At 43.3% G+C, this 17,500-nt stretch overlaps 1 protein-coding gene across 1 annotated transcript in view; it reads right to left on the bottom strand.

The window, feature by feature from the left end:
• mdga2a (MAM domain containing glycosylphosphatidylinositol anchor 2a) overlaps positions 1–14,319 on the bottom strand; it is a 382,296-nt gene extending 367,977 nt beyond the window's left edge. Inside the window, exon 1 of the mRNA XM_063183630.1 lies at positions 13,349–14,319. Coding sequence (XP_063039700.1) covers positions 13,349–13,421 — 73 coding nt within the window. The 5' untranslated portion in view covers positions 13,422–14,319. The remainder of the gene's footprint in view (positions 1–13,348) is intronic.
• Between the last annotated feature and the right edge of the window lie 3,181 nt (positions 14,320–17,500).

Here is a 17,500-nt window from a genome sequence, read left to right as displayed (position 1 = left end):
CACACGATCAGACCGCCATGCACCCTGTTCTCCATAGATCAGCCATTTTGACCTCTGCTAGATGCAAGTGCAATTTCCCAGAGAGGACGCATGGCTGCAAGCTGCAGGGGTGCCTCTTTAGGGGTCAAAGGTCAAGCCCTGATGCCCACGGCAACCGTCTTGTGGGATTACCCAGCCACCGGAAAATAAAGGCAATAAATTATACACCTCCGGGCTAAGTAAAAAAAAATACAGTGCTGGCTGGAAAAATTGATAACAATGTATCATGATGTCCATGTGTTTTTGTGCAGATAGTAAACTAGTAAAAAAAAAAAAAACACTGGACTCACTGTGTGTGTGCCTGCGTGCGTGTGTGTATTTGTGCATGTGTGTGTGTGTGAATGCGTGCATGTGTGTGCATGTGTGTGTGTGTATGCGTATGTTCAGTACTGTATGTGCATATAGTAGGTTTGTGCATGCAGGCATGCATGTGTATGTCAGTGCACTATACTATGTGTGTATGTGTGGGTGCTAGGGCTGTAACGATATTGTATCGAACCGAGAAATCGCGATACAGAGAGTTAGGATACTGTATCGTGATACAAGGAGGCAGTATCGTGATACACCCTTTCAAAGTTTTGTTGCCCAGCAGTCCAGAAAACAATCACATGATATGAAGTGATAGTGCTTCCAAGCTTCAACTCATTATCATTATTTTACCTAAACTTTTAAAAATTATTAGTAGCCTCTTGTAACCTATTCTACCTATAAATGATCACAGTTTTTAACCAGAATGTATTTTATAATGTAGGCTAGGGCTGGGCGGTTTTGGAAAAAATTAGCATCACGGTTTTCTTGATGAAAATTGATATCACGGTTTTCTGCACGGTTTTTTGATATGCGACGATTTCCCCCCAAATCTTAATCTTTCTGAGGAAAAGATCTCAAATTAAATGTTAAAATGAGATAAAATCATGAATTTAAATTAATCTCCATTTATATTTTAGCATTTTTTCATTTCAATAATATTTTCTATAATTTATAGTTTATATTTCCCTATCCAAGAAAGTCTCAAATTAGAGAAAATGCAGCATTTTATAAAATAACCTAAAATCTTGACCAGGGTGCCATAGATTTTTCAAGGAAGAAGGTTTAAATGATTATAAGCAGCTGTTTTGGGCTTTTTTCCAAGACAGCCCAAAACAGCTTATTTCGTTCTACACCTGGCAACACTAATTGCTTATTTGTCGTTCTACACCTGGCAACACATCCGGCGTGTTGCGCTGCCGCTGGACTAGCGAGTAAACAACAGTGGGACAGAAACGAAACAGACTGAAGACAGACACGGAAAACAAACGGATTTACTTGACATTGTGTGCATATTGTCTTTGAATTAAAGTCCAAATCCAACGTAGAAGGTATTTTGTCCGGTAGTTTGTGTCATATTGCGATGTGTTTCGCTCCTATTTTGCCCCCAAATCATTTCAAACAAATATAGCAATGTAGCAATGTATCTTGTCTGCCCATTGCATTTGAAAGCTAGGCTACTTTAGCTTATAAGCAGTCTTAACAGCAGCGCGCACAACAATTGGGATGGTAATTAAATACAGTTAAGAATCAGATAACTGTTGTAGCCTGTTAACATAGCACCACATAGAATTGCCTTTTATTTAACTTTGTGAGATCAAAGGTAGGCTAAATGAATTGAAATGTTTGTCATGATTCATCCATGCCATGTGTGTTCATCATGTTTCACTCTCACTAGCCTCTAGCGCGTAACCAATTATTTTATTAGTTCAATCAACATCTTACATTGTGGTGACATTCCCTAGTAGAACAGCAACAACAGTGGACTTAGCAGAGTTGAAATGAAGTGTCAGAGACTAGAAGAATCTTTGGAAGTGTGACACGGAGTATGAAGCTCACGCACATAACATAGTAGGCTATAAACAACAACAACAAAACCGTCTCTCATCAAAAAGAGAACCTTGTGTAGTGTAAACCGAGATCACGGTTTTTAAACCGTACACCGCCCAGCTCTAATGTAGGCTATGTGAAATCGTGGGGTGTATCGAACCGTAGGTCATAAATCGTGATACGAACTGAATCGTGAGTTGAGTGTATCGTTACAGCCCTAGTGGGTGCATGCTTTGCAGAAGTGATTTTTTAAAAACAAAATCACACCAACACCGGCTGGTAGCAAGGAGACAACTTTCATCAAATCAAGTGTCGGTGACTAAATCTCGTCTGTGAGTAGAAAGAGAAAGAGAGGTTTGATAGGGTTTAGGGGCTTGTGGGAAGAAGATGGGATGAGAAGATGAGAAGAAGGCTGCTGTGGTGGAGGAGAGAGAAGAGGTGGGGAGGAGGATGAAGGGAGGGAGGGATATGCGGTTCATAGGATTGTATTTTCCTTTTCTTTCTTTCTTCATGTTTTTTTATTTCTTTTCGTTTTCTTTTTTCACGTTTGCAATGCCTTGAAGATGCCTTGGGTTTTATTCTCTGTGTGCTGCTCTTAAATCGGATCTGACCTAAAGATCAAAACGGACTCCCAGGGGGCTTTGGGGGATCATAAGCAGGTGGGTGTGAAAGGTCAGCCACTAACACAGCTACGCACAGCCAGCACCTGCCGCATACACATCCACATCCACATCCTCTACCGAGAGACACACACACGCACACATGCACGCACACATCCATGCACGCGCACACACACACACACTAACACAGCTACGCACAGCCAGCACCTGCCGCATACACATCCACATCCTCCAGACACACACACACGCACACACCCATGCGCGTGCACACACACACACACACACACTAACACAGCTACGCACAGCCAGCACCTGCCGCATACACATCCACATCCACATCCTCCAGACACACACACGCACACACCCATGCGCGCGCCACGCACACACACACTAACACAGCTACGCACAACCAGCACCTGCCGACCGCATCCACATCCTCCAGACACACACACACGCACACACCCATGTGCGCGCACACACACACACACAGACACTAACACAGCTACGCACAGCCAGCACTTGCCGCCCGCATCCACAGACACACGCACGCACACACACACTCACACACACACCAGCTTTACGCCAGCACCTGCCGCATCCACATCCTCCACCTCGAGAGAGACACACACACACGAACGCACGCGCGCACGCACGCTCGCACGCACGCACACGCACACACACACCACATTACGCCAGCACCTGCAGCATCCACATCCTCCACCTCCAGACACACACACGCACGCACACACGCACGCACACACGCACGCACACACGCGTGTGCACACACACACACACATACTACATTATGCCAGCACCTTCAGCATCCAGATCCCACACCCAACATACAGCCACACACACACACAAACACACACACGCACACTAACACACACACACACAAACACAAAGGCACGCGCACGCACAAACACACACAGACACTAAGACACACACAAACACACACACAGACAAACATTAAGGCACACACACACAGAGACTCACACACACACACACACACACACACACACACACACACACACACACACACACACACACACACACACACACACACAGTTTCAAGTAGGAAGCGAAGCAACATAAGGATGACCAAAAAATATGAAATGGGATCATTTCCCTTTGATCTTCTTGTCAGTATTCATTTGAAACTACCACAAAAAAAGATTCTTAGCCCTGTAAGCGACACAGAAAGTAGTTTTTTGAAGCTTGTGGTTTTCTATTTATACATATCAAATCGAGGGAGAGGAAAATATGAGCACTGCAGCATTAAAAAAAAAAAACCTTTTAAATGGGAGTGAGCTTTTCAAGATCAGATGCCACTGTTAACAGGAATAAACTCGAGATTGATTTTTTTAAAAAGTTGATTTCTTTTTCAGTTTCTTTTCTTTTTCAGTGTATCCTTGAGAGAGAGAGAGAGAGAGAGAGAGAGAGAGAGAGAGAGAGAGAGAGAGAGAGAGAGAGAGAGAGCAACAGAAAGAGAGAGAGACAGACAGAGAGAGAGTTTATGAAGGAAAAGAGTTACTTTTCTCTGACTACCTATAGCAAACAAACTGGTCCCTGAGCTGTAGTCCCGTTTAAATCTCGCTTGAGCCTTAGCAAAGGGAATGTGCTACACTGACTAAATGTACTGTACACTTGGCAAACTGGTGGTCAGCAAAGCTATGTTACATAGAAAAACACATCAAGAGGGGACCCAAGTAAATGAAGGATGAATCACCACACACTGGTATCTTTGCTGGTAGTTTATTTGGTGAACAACGCGTTTCACTATTGCTTCATCAGGTTCACTCTTACATCAAGAGGGGACGTTATGACTCACGGTCATTGACAGTATTCTATTTACTGTCAATGCTCACGGTGCTTACACATCGTCACATGAATTGGTCATACTCGTATGCCTTTGGGGACCCAGGTTCGAATCCGGCTCGGTTCATTTCTCAACCCTTACCCATCACTCCCCTCTATTCTCTTCCTGTCATAATCTCCACGGCCCTATCCGTAGCAGAAGGAGGGGGGTTGGCTGCATCAAGCCAGGCCATGCCCTCCTAGTGACGCAACACCTTCAGCGCTCCTACTAGTCAGGCCAAGAGCAATGCAAGTACTTTCTAAGCTCCTGAAAAATCGGGAACTCCTCCCACTTTTTTGGGAAGCAAACAACCATTAGCAAACCAAGGGAGGCGGGTCAACCATGCCGTTTGGGAAATGCTAATTGTTAGGCTCTTGATCAGACCAAGTCTCAAAGAGATTTGAAAGTCGATGATAATCAGGCTAGGCTGCAACACTCTCTCTCTCTCCGCTTCTCCCTGCCACCATCTTAGTAACTATCCTATCAAATAAATGCAAAATGAAAAAATATATATTTCTTTAATAATGAGAACAACGCATTAATACCACAACTCATGGGTCATGAAACATGGGCAGATGTCAATTACAGTATTTTGAGGCAACCACTCAACTATTTTATAAGGTGACATTTCACTACCCTCCAAAGCTGTTATTATGCCAAATTATGGTTTGTGATCCTATTAACATTTTTGTCCACTGTTTTTTCTGTACTAATATTGTATTTTTCTTATGCCTTTCTAACTTCTTTCTATAAATAAATAGTAACAACAACAGATTGGAACAGACAAGAGAAAAAATGATTTGCATTAAAATCAAAGTCAAGACTTTATTTATGTATGAGCATTGCATTTAAATAAATGCTACAATTATTATTCAAGCAGTATGAAGATCTAAACTGAAGCATCACTCAGCACCACTCTATGTTTCAAAAAGCCGCACATCCTTACAATACAAACTGAAACTCCTCTGTACGAAGGCCTTGTTACGTAAACTACCTTTTCAAATGCCAGAGAGAGCTGGACATTTTTTTGCCTTGATATTTCATTTCAAATGATAAGCAAGAACTTCTATAAGCTTTAGCTTGTTATCAATTCAGTTTCATGTCACCTGCATAACACTTTCGGTTCCGACGACAAGCATGAATGACCTAAAAACAGAAAAAAAAACTTTGAGAGAAGCTCATTAAAAACTTACTGGTTTCCCCCTGCTTGATCTTTAATGAAACACAGGAGCTTGGAGATAAGAGTGGGAACGAACGCCATCAAAGATGAAGAAAAAAAAAGCAACACAGAGAGGCTTCGTGCATGGGGCCCCAAAGTATGAGCCAAAAGTGCTGACACATGATAACGAAGAAACAATTACCGAGACTTGCGCCGTGTACATTTCAAAACGCAAGTTGTGCTGCTTGCTAGTATTAATGATTCACCAACCGCATTAAGATCATTTACTGGTTTTCTCCTTGTACTGCTGTCACAAACAATACAAAGTGCTCCCGGTACACGTGCCCTAATCATATCTCCTAGTGCAAAAAATGACGCCTGTGTCTCATCGGCCCGTTAATTTATGCTAAGATGACTGCCTAGTCGTGCAGTACATTCATTATATGCGTTCTTATAGGGACTCAGAATAGCAAACCGTTTGCAGACTTCAGTATTTTCCACAGAATATTTGTTAGTCAAGGTGGTGTGTGTGGGGTTATCTACTAAACTATCATCATTTGAAATGCCATGTTTTGCTGTTTTTTTTACATGGAATATAGTATGAAAATCTCCATAAATAAATAGCTTATACAATGTTTTGGGATCTGTAAAGGATCTATAGAAATTACATTAGCAATACAAAATCTTTTTCTTTTCAGGGGACCTAGACGAGCTCGTACTTTAGGTGTATGTTGTCAAGGTGGCCGCCTTAGCTATAAGGTGCTAAGAAAGCCTGGACATAGACACCTACACTTCTAGTCCTACAACTCAGACCTTTAAGACACATACGTAGCCTACAACCTGAGTTAAGAGACCCAAAATAGCAACCTACATCTCCCGCTCTATTCAAGGACAGACACACACACACACACACAGACACAAGCATACACACACACACACACACACACACACACACACACACACACACACACACACACACACACACACACACACACACACAGGACTAAGGTCCAAAAGACATTCAAACCACAGATGGTTGGCCGGGGGGCTTTTGTCTTTAAAAAAAAAAATGAAGCTTGTAGAGCAGAGTTGGTCATCTTGGTCCAGGGTACTGGTTGGAATATTCTTGAAGAGGGACACCAACACACACCGGGGATAACGTAGAAGATGCAGGTAGCGGGATGTGTACTTGTTCAAGGAGGAAAGATTTATTCAACCTGGCATTCGCAAAGATTGTGTAATCCAGCATCAGCAAAGAGTGTTTGGTATCTTCCTTTCTTGAACAAGTGTCGGTTGGAATAAACATGGCTGTGATTGACACCATGAGCAGCCGGTGAGATTGGATGCACCTTGTTACCGCCTTATTGAGCAGGGGGGGGACATCAGGCGAGCGGTGGCACTTTTCTGGACAAGCCATCTAAGGCTGGCGGTGGGAGGGGAGGGGAGGGGGGGGGACCCATTTTAGCATGTGACTGAACTTGGAAAAATGAGAACACAAGAGAAGAGAAAAAATGAAAAACAAAGCTATTGTTGGATTGGACAAAAATGTGGCTAAATACCCCTGTGGCTCAGTAGGGGGCCTGCACACCTTGATGCATCATAGGCCTCCTTCTGCATGGGCAGTTTCAATCTGCGAATCCTTTTTTTTAAACAAAAACATAAAAAGCGCAATGCTGCCATTTCTACCGCCAGCCTTTTTTCCTATTTTTTTTAAAAAAAACGTATGATTCAGTCGGCCAGACCTCCACCCGTGTGATGCTATTGCAGCTAAATGACCCAGCAACATTAATAGATCCCAGCAATATGCTTCTACCCACTGCAAACATTTACTCTCCTTTTCAATAACCCACTGAGGCTAACAATTTTCTTTCATAATGTAAAGACACGAGGATAGCAGAGCGCCTGGTGAGGCAAGGCGAGGCCAGGCACGGAGAATCAAGGCAAGGCAAGGCAAGGCAAGGCTCGGGGTGGGGGGTGGGAGGACGTCTGTTGTGAAGGACGATATCGCTAACAGCCGATGAGCGCTGGAGCATTCAAGGGGATCAGAAGGCTATTCTCACAGCAGGTTATGAGCTATAACAAGAGCTAGACCGGGCGCAGTCAAACCCCGTGTGCCCACCACGCACGCCTTCGCTGCCTGGCTCCCTATCAAAGTCCATCTGCCTTGGCATTTGGCGCGGAGACGTATCAACTAAATTTAAATGAGATTGAAGTGGACCGACCGAGATCTCTGGTCCATGTGCTATTTACAGAAACGGGTAGGATACTGGATGGGATGTATATGAATGGTATGGTTATTGATGCATAAAAATCATAATAATAAATTCTTAATGGGTACGCCTTGGAAAATGGATCTGTGAGTTCCTACTTTAGATATGTATGCATGCTGCTGAGCCGGCGCTTTGGCAGAGGAAAGTTAAAGCAGCAGGATTGATCTGAAATTTGAAAGGGGGAAAAAAATGTAAAAGCTTTACAGGGAAAAAAACTGCATTGCAGAAGCACCTGGACCATTTTGTTATAAAACCTGATAATATCTGATAGAAGGAGAGGATGGAGCAGGACTTGCACAAGTTGTGTTGGGGATTATACAAAAAGAGCAGTAATGCATGGCCTAGATTCAGATGTTATAAAACCCAGAGCAATCTATTTATTCTAGCCATTGACTAATGCTAATTATATTTATCTTGTGTTTGGCCAGGTAGAGCCGTTAATTACATAATGCAAACGTGTGACGTAGAACCAGGCATGCCTATGGGAAAAGGTTCTATATAAAACTTACAAAATGATTCATACGTATGTGGACTATATGGCACATACTGTAAATGTGACCTATGCCTATTTTTCTTCATACTGTAAGATTGGTATTCATACAAACTTTATGCAATGCAGCATATAAATGCTGTACATATTTAATGTGTACAATGGAGGGCTTACTCATATGGCATATCATTGTGATAAGGCCCACTTTGAATAGCCATTTCAGTTTATGTATAGCAGGCTAAATGTTTTTCCTGTGGGTGGTGGAAACCACAATACAATACTGGGGTTTTTAATTGCAGTTTCAGCAATATGTTTCAAAATGTAGGCCTATCACAGATCAACAGCCAACGACAAAACATTCACAGCTCTTGTTCCCATAGTTCTTGCACCCATTCAATTCAATTCCATTTCTTTTCAAGTAAAACATACAGGCCTACAGAAGCCTCATACCAAAAAAATTATACAATCACTTTGAAATGCCAATATGGGAAGCGGAGAACCCCTAGCCTCCACTACCGCCTTCATTATCCAGTGTCCTTGGTGGAATGCACTGCAACTCTCCATTCCCAGGTAACACTTGAGAGCACAACACGTATTGATTATGTTCACAGTGCAGGGCAATACGTACAGACCCCATTGCTGTGTTTTTACATAGCCCTATGAGCTTAAGTACGCTCAGGGCCGCTGACAGCTTTGGTAGGGCCTGGGACAAAGTCAGCTGAAAGGCCCACCACTCTAGGGCTGCTCGATTATGAGGAAAATCAATATCACGATTATTTCAGTCAATATTTGATATCCCGATGTTTTAGACGATATTTATTTTAAAGACAAATAATTGTGCTAAACAATTCACAATCTTCCCTCCCCTCAGCAGTGTGAGTGGAGGGCCATAGAGAAACCCACAGTGGTGTTCTACATGAATGAATGTACATGAATGCCGGGTAGCAAGTCTGCTCTGTGCCCGCACTGGCTGAAGTGGAGGGGAATGTATTCCACTTAGTGTAACCTACCTTTTTGCAGTATATAGACGAATGACAAAAATATTGTGTCAATTCGATATTATGTAATTTCATATTGTTTGACAGCAATATTGATATCACAATATAAATTTGATATATTGCACAGCCCTACACCACTCCATACATTATAATGTAATGCAGACCCAATTCTGGGAGGGCCCAGCACCTCTACCTGGGACTGGGACAACTGACCCCTTTGTCACCCCCCTGTCAGCTTCCCTGAGTGCACTACAGGCGAATAGTACACCGGCAAAAGCCGAGCCTATATATATATATATATATATATACAGTAAGTGTGACAGGTGGCCTGCCTGCTTCCGCTGCGAGAGTGACAAGTGCAAAATGAATACTGGGGCCCCTCCATGCATCCCACTGTCACAATCAATAGGTGGCACTCATCCGTCCCCATTCACGGCACAGCAGCCACAATACAGACGCAATATGCAGTCGCACATTTAAGGGGATATGAAAGGGGAGCGGGTCTGGGGAATAGGGGCTGATGTCCTTTGGGATTGCTGAATGCGCTGAAGGGGAAACAGTGGCCTATCCTGTTCCATATATACAGTACTGGCACAGCCCAGACCACCCACTACACATGGGGACTGAGGAGTTAGCCACTCATATGCAGAGAAAAGAACTCTACTAGTCCCGGGTTCCTATTGGGAACCTCTTCAATCAATGTACGACCCAAAGTCCGCAGAACACATTTTAACACAGGACTCCTCCATAATCATATAAGAGTGTCACTGTTGGATCGCTCCACAGATGATGCATTAATACATAGGACACAATTGTAATGCTATGCAATTTGTCATTCAAAAAAATGCATATACCGGTATTTATAAAAAGTTGCCTTCGTTTTTTCTGACCCCTCCTGGCATGTAGCATTAGTTGATAGTTGCATAGTAATTTAATTGTGTGTGTGTGTGTGTGTGTGTGTGTGTGTGTGTGTGTGTGTGTGTGTGTGTGTGTGTGTGTTAGGGGTGTGCAAAATAATCGTCGCATCGATGCATCGCGATACTTACTCTCACGATACAATGCATCGATTCATGACAAGGTATCGTGATACTTATTTTCTCAATATACTGCATGGAGTCATGACAATAGATTATTTGATAACAATAAAATTCGATTTGCCACGGGTTATTTTGTTCAGTAGAGAATAGGTAATATTTCTGTTGTGATGTAAGCTCTCTCCCAGATGACAGAATGCTTAAATAGAATGAACTGACTTAACAAAGCTACACAGCAACCGACAAATAAGCTGTATTTTACACATTTACTGAAGTAAATATCGCAATGCATCACAGTAGTACATGAATCGCAATGCATCGTGATAGAATCGCATAGTGGCATGTGTATCGTGATGCGCATCGAATTGTGAACCCTTTGCCAATACCCACCCCTAGTGTGTGTGTGTGTGTGTGTGTGCACGAGAGTGTGTGTGTGTGTGCACGAGAGTGTGTGTGTGTGCACGAGAGTGTGTGTGTGTGCACGAGAGTGTGTGTGTGCACGAGAGTGTGTGTGTGTGTTAGAGATGGCCAAAGTGAAAGTACATTTATGGAGTAGTACAACACTATGTAGTACAACATTAACACATGCTATTACATAGCGGCTAAACCAGTTATTCCATTATACTTGAGGAGGTGGCTAGACGTTGATACAGATAAAAATAAAATAAAAAAGAACCCCCACTCCCCCCAATTTGGATCCAACCAATGCATAATCAAGTATTACTTTTTGTATTATTATGTATTCTTTTATTACACTATGGTGTAGTACAACACTAACATTATTTAACATATTACATAGTGGTTAAACCAGTTATTCCATTATAACTGGCTAGATGTTGTTGTAACTGACAAAAAACCTACAAATCTAAAAAGACACCCCCATTTGATTCAACCAGCGTACAATCAGGCACATTGCTCTATGGTAACTGTAGATAAGGTGAGTGGCAGGTTTTATTTTTTTATTTCTACTTTGACCACCTCTGGTGTGTGTGTGTGTGTGTGTGTGTGTGTGTGTGTGTGTGTGTGTGTGTGTGTGTGTGTGTGTGTGTGTGTGTGTGTGTGTGTGTGTGCGTGCGTGCTTGTGTGCGTGCGTGCGTGTATGTGTGTGTTTGGGCTGGGAGGAACCTAATTAAGTGAGAGGTCTCGGTAGAGGTCAGGACGAGGAGCAAGTGCAATTGCCAGCGTGGTGGCTTCAGCCAGACCAGTGAACGGTTAAGGGCAAATGTAGCAGCGCTATTCAAGAGTGGAATTGCAGCCATTAGTCGCATATATACTGTATATACATGTATGTGGCCATATGTGTGTGTGTGTGTGTGTGTGTGTGTGTGTGTGTGTGTGTGTGTGTGTGTGTGTGTGTGTGTGTGTGTGTGTGTGTGTGTATGTGTAAGGATGTGTGTGATGTCTAGTGTGTTATGTTCTCTGTGTTTATGTATGTATGTATATGTACTGGACACCTTAATTTCTCCCTGGGATCAATAAATGATACTCTACTCTACTCTACTATTCAACTAGGGCGGCTCGATTATGAGAAAAATCAATATCACGATTATTTCAGTCAATAATGATATTACGATTTTTTAGACGATACTTCTTTTTTAAAGGCAAATAGTCGTGCTAAACAATTCACAATCTTCCCTCATTCAGCAGTGCGAGTGGGAGGGACACAGAGAAACACACAGTGATGTTCTGCATGAGTGTTGGGTAGTAAGTCTGCTCTGTGCTCGCAATGGCTCACGTGGAGGGGAATGTATTGCACTTAGCGTAACCTACCTTTTGGGAGTACTGTATAGACAAATGACAAACATATTGTTTCAACTCGATATTATGAAATGTGATATTGTTTGAAAGCAATATTGATATCACAATATAAATGTGATATATTGCACAGCCCTATAATCAACCGTATTCCAATATTCAGCATAGGCCTACAATCAACAGCATTCCAATATTCAAAATGCATTCAACAATATTACAAACATAGTCCTCCTCACCCAGAAAACCAGTGTTTTTGCCCTTGATGGTACTAATTTATCTTTTAAGATATTGCCTCTTTGTGCAGATTCATCATTAAAACACTGTCATGACATTACTGATCGCCTTAACAGATTACGATTTGGTCATAACAGTGATAACATAGGTTATAACCATAACAGTGATAACATAGGCTCTGCACATAGGGGTAAGTCTACAGCTGAAAACCATGGCCTAGCCTACTTTGTCAAATTTAACTAAAAAGAATTAACATTATGAAACAATTATTTGTCTGTGAACGCCTCACTGTTATATTGTAAATGTGGACTACCACCATCAGTGGGTGCTCTCTTGATCTACTTTAGTTGAATATTCCCAGTATCTACAACAGCATTAGCCTAGTGTATAGCCTATGTTGTGCCACAGGTTGCATGCATGTCTTTCAATCCTACTTCGCTTGGCCCATAATGATTGCAAGGGATGTGAACCACAGCCGGTCACTATAGCAGCAGAGATGGGTCCAGACAAGTGGCCTCTGTGCAGAGATGTTCCCTTTTCTACCAGTTGAGCTCAGGGGCTAGGCAGACCATAATAAGCCCACCTCTGTTTCCACACACCACCACTGAGGCCTGTGTCCAGTCCAACACAAATATTTGGAACTGGGGAAATTCATGCACATGCAATTTTTGGGCCTAAAAGTTGCATATTGCAACAACAACAAAAAGTGAACTCAGAGGGGACAAGGGGAATTGCCAATGGACATGTGTGCTACATTAATAATGTTTGCTACATTGAAAAGGAGTACTGTTGACTTTGGTAACTAACGTGCACCAGTGTTTGAGGAATCCCTAGACCAAAAACGCACTGGACATGTTATATCATAAGGATAGGCCTAAATTCTTTACAAAGTGTGTACTTAAACCTGGCACTCATTAGGCCTAATGTGTGGAGAATTCAACTATGTGACAGCGATTCCTCTTCACAAGGTCATGGTGGTATTCATTATAACAGCATAACAAATGGAAGGAGATTCATTAATGTAGCTTTCTTACCATAGACTCCTTGGCAATGGATGCCCTCCAGGTAGACGTTGAGAAGCCACAAGAGCGCAAAACCTAACCCCATCTTCACGTTAATGTCAACATATCCAGCCCGGTAACGTCAGGTTCTTTCCCAGGCAGCACCACTTTCAAAACTAATGGCAGTTTTCCTTGATTCCGCTGGAAACCGGGATTTTCGGTGTGGGTAGGGAGGTAACGGAAACTATCTGGTCAAAATAGAAAATACCGCTGGTAATCCGCTGCTCCTCATCTGGTTGCCAAGGTTTATGCTTGAGTTACACTGTGATGTTACAAGAATCAGAACCGCAGGCGTGAACATAAGCAAAAATCACAGTGATGGGGAAAAACGCGAGAGCAACGTTCCGATTGACAAGTCAGTTGGTAGCGCCGTAGTGCATGCACATTTCACATCAAAACCTGAAGGAGGGCCCCTTCGACATAATAAAAGTATTAGAGAGAACTATAGGCTAGATAATTGACACGAGAGCCTTCTTGATCGGTGTGATATCCAGTCACATCCGGCGTATCTTCCAGATATTCTACAGCTCCCATAGCTGGATGAAACCACCAACGGTAAAGAAGGACGTCTCGTCTTTTACCCCGTGACTCCGCCAGAATCCATGAATGAAAACGCTAAACGGTTTAGCTGTGATTGCTGCGGTGATGAAATGATGTTTGGCGTTCAGATGCTGGATCCAGAGACCGTGGACCGTGAACTCATCTCAGGAGAGGGTACTGGTCCTCCAATTCGCCCGGTAGGCTATATGCGCGAGGCTTGTTACATGGATGCTGGCCGTCTCTCGGCGGAAAATAGCGCAATCGGAACAAAATACTGCAATTGTGGCATCAGAATCCCATGTTCGTGTTTTCTACAGAAAAGAAAACGTTAAATGCGGAGGATATTTCAGGGGTATGGTCATCCACGCTGCGCCATACGTAGCCTACTGCACTGGAACGCGAAGCCCCAGCTGGTTGACGACGTCAAAGTGTGCGTGAGTGCTCACATCTCATTTGTATGAGAAGCACTTCCACACCGAAAAACGCACCATGTTGAGCACCACACAGCTCTCAGCTCTTCTACGGACCCTTTCCGTTAAACGTTAAACCAAGGCAGGAGTTCAGCATTTAATCGAACGATTGATTTTTGCGCATCTTATGCCAACGTTTTTACCATAGGTCACAGGCACTGCAACCTTTAAAGCCTTAAAGCTCACAGTTATTGGGCTATATGATTTGTAGTTTCCGGAAAAGCAGTGCGCCATAAAATTGTTGCAGCTTCATAAGTTTTTTTTTAAAAAAGGTATTCAATTGGACAGCGTTCCTCAAATTTATTATGGTTAAATTTACGCAAAAGGATAGGCTCCATGAATTACCGTTGCCTTACGTCTCCCTGAATACTATTCCACGGTCTTGCAACCTTTACAAATTGCACAACATGTGACATAAGAATGCGGATGAAAAAGGCACTGGTTCATCATCCAAACTATTTGTTACGTATGCTCAGCCATTACTGTGGACCTGGGCAGATGTGCGGCTTATTACCCATTCAGGAGTGGTGGAGTTGTACAATGAGTGCCATCTCCTGGAGAGAATGGGAGAGAGGAGGAAGAGAGGGAGAGAGGATGAATATTTATCAGCCTGTTGAATTGGTCCCTATTCACATCACGATCTGAGGACAGTCGATCAGACAAGCTCTGCCCAGCCCAAACGTCTTCTTTGGAATCTCTCTCTCTCTCTCTCTCTCTCTCTCTCTCTCTCTCTCTCTCTCTCTCTCTCTCTCTCTCTCTCTCTCTCTCTCTCTCTCTCTCTCTGCATACAGACATGTGTAGCTTAGTGATCGTGAGATGCGAAGATATGCTCTTGTTATGTCACAGGCAACTAGTGGAATTCTGCCTCGTTGACGGTGCAGTAACAGCCTCGCCATACATGCATCTCTATGCGTACTTGAACCACTGCATTGTCACTCCGTTTGTGTATATACAGGTATTTTTCCATATATAATGAGGATAGGAAACGCAATCCAACTGTACTACTTCTCATCAGGTAGCCTACCCCATAACTGATAAAACTCAATGACAGGGTCTTGGTCTAAGGCACTGCTTTGTAATGAAATAGATGCTGTTCATAATAAACCCCAGCATGTGTTCAAATGTGATCATGACAAAACACAGAGACCTCAATTTATTCCTCACTTTTTTTGTTACATACATCCATGTCATGGATTTGTATCTCTTTATTAACCTGCACAGTTTTTCGAATCTTTTATCAGTGAATCTCACGATAGCATCCCTTGTTAAGTCTGTCTCTAGGGACCACTAGCTGTCTAAACATGCAGCATTGGGCCTTACAAAAGAAATCTAAACAAATTACCCAGTCAAGTACTCAAAATTAACTGTGGCAGTCAACAAGAAACACGATAATGTGCACATGAAACGTAACAATTGTTTCAGAATCAGCACTGCTTGGGATTTATTTTTTCACTGCATCAAAAAGCTTCTCTTTTTTTCCCCTCAATATGCGTGTGTGTGCCGCTGTCTCAATTAAAAAGCACAGCAGGAATCTGACACATTAGAGTTGGGATAACAAACCATTCCAAAAGAGACGAGTGAGTGCCCATGCTGACTAATTTCACATCGTTTTAGGCACAGGGAGGCACAGGGATGCCAGAATCACAGAGGCAGGACCAGCCGTGCTTGTAAAGGCCCCCTTTTCATCCCGCACAAATGCATGCAGCCGGCGGAGAGCCAAAGAGACGTTTAGCATCACCAACCGCTCTGCAATTAACTTCACGATATACATGTATATTCATACCCTTTGAGCTAGGAATCGTCTTGAAATCATCATGTGTACTATGTTTAGATCAGACACCTTCATTTCCTTCTGGATAAATAAAGGAAGTCTAGTATTGTTAACTGTAATTGTTTATTATTACTGTTCTGAAATCATATTAAAATTATCAATATGTACAAGGACAGTACTGCAAGGGCCTATTGGGCCCAGGCCCAGGGCTCTCTTGTTGTCTTGCCCACGGGGCCCATGGAAAAGGGGGGGCAATCGCTATTCCGACATAGCGCTATTCCGACATGCCGCTATTCCGACACTTTTTAGGGGTTAGGGTTAGGGTTAGGGTTAAGGTTAGGGATGTCAGAATAGCGGCATGTAGGAATAGCGGCATGTAGGAATAGCGGCGGACGGTGGAAAACGTGTCGGTATTCCGACAATAGACATTAACGTCGGAATAGCGACATGTCGGAATAGCGCCACGTAACCATGGAAAAGTAATGTGTAAGCTGCTAGACACTTTCTGGATATATAGAGGAACTCTACTGCTCTACTGTACAAACAGGTGAGTGAACCCCAGTGCTCTGTGGCGGTTGCCTTGGGCATTTTTCAGATTACAGAAGGGACCAGGGGAAGTGTGTGGACGGTGTATACGAGTTGTATATTCAGCAATTGCATTGCATTCAGTCAAAAGAAAGCCAGGATGTGAGGTAGTGGTCGGGATTTTGAGTGCATAATACTGCAGACTACTGTACGCTGAAATTGCATGGTTTTGAAGCATGGAGATGTCCTCTCCCCTCACTGTGATCTGCTTTGATCAATGCCTCAGGTGACTTTTTGGGTTGGGGACAGCACTACCAGCCATGTTTCATTATTTGACCCCCTCCCCACGCCAGCCAGCATGCCCGCAAGTCAGCATGGGTCATCGGTAGGATAAAGTCAGGCCTGTGCTGTGCTAGAGATGGATCACCGACCGACAGGTGGGCCTCCATCTCAGCAGGTTACGAACAGGTGTACGTGTACGACTTGATGCCTTTTTTGATTCTCCACTGACCTTGGAGGCATTGGCAGGCCCCGAGAGAGAGAGAGAGAGAGAGAGAGAGAGAGAGAGAGAGAGAGAGAGAGAGAGAGAGAGAGAGAGAGAGAGAGAGAGAAAGACATACTGTGACCCTCCACATGTAATGCTCCTCATTCCCCAGGCTGCCCATCCGAATATTTGCGGTGTGTGGTCGAGACAAGAAGAAGAACAGAGGGGAATGGAGTGGGAAGGAGAGAGAGAGAGAGAGAGAGAGAGAGAGATAGCGCGTGTGTGTGTGTGTGTGTGTGTGTGTGTGTGTGTGTGTGTGTGTGTGTGTGTGTGTG

Source organism: Engraulis encrasicolus, chromosome 19 (assembly GCF_034702125.1).
Source record: "Engraulis encrasicolus isolate BLACKSEA-1 chromosome 19, IST_EnEncr_1.0, whole genome shotgun sequence".
NCBI classification, from domain to species: domain Eukaryota; kingdom Metazoa; phylum Chordata; class Actinopteri; order Clupeiformes; family Engraulidae; genus Engraulis; species Engraulis encrasicolus.
The sequence above is the reverse complement of the archived record's forward strand: the minus strand, read 5'-3'. Positions and strand labels throughout refer to the sequence as shown.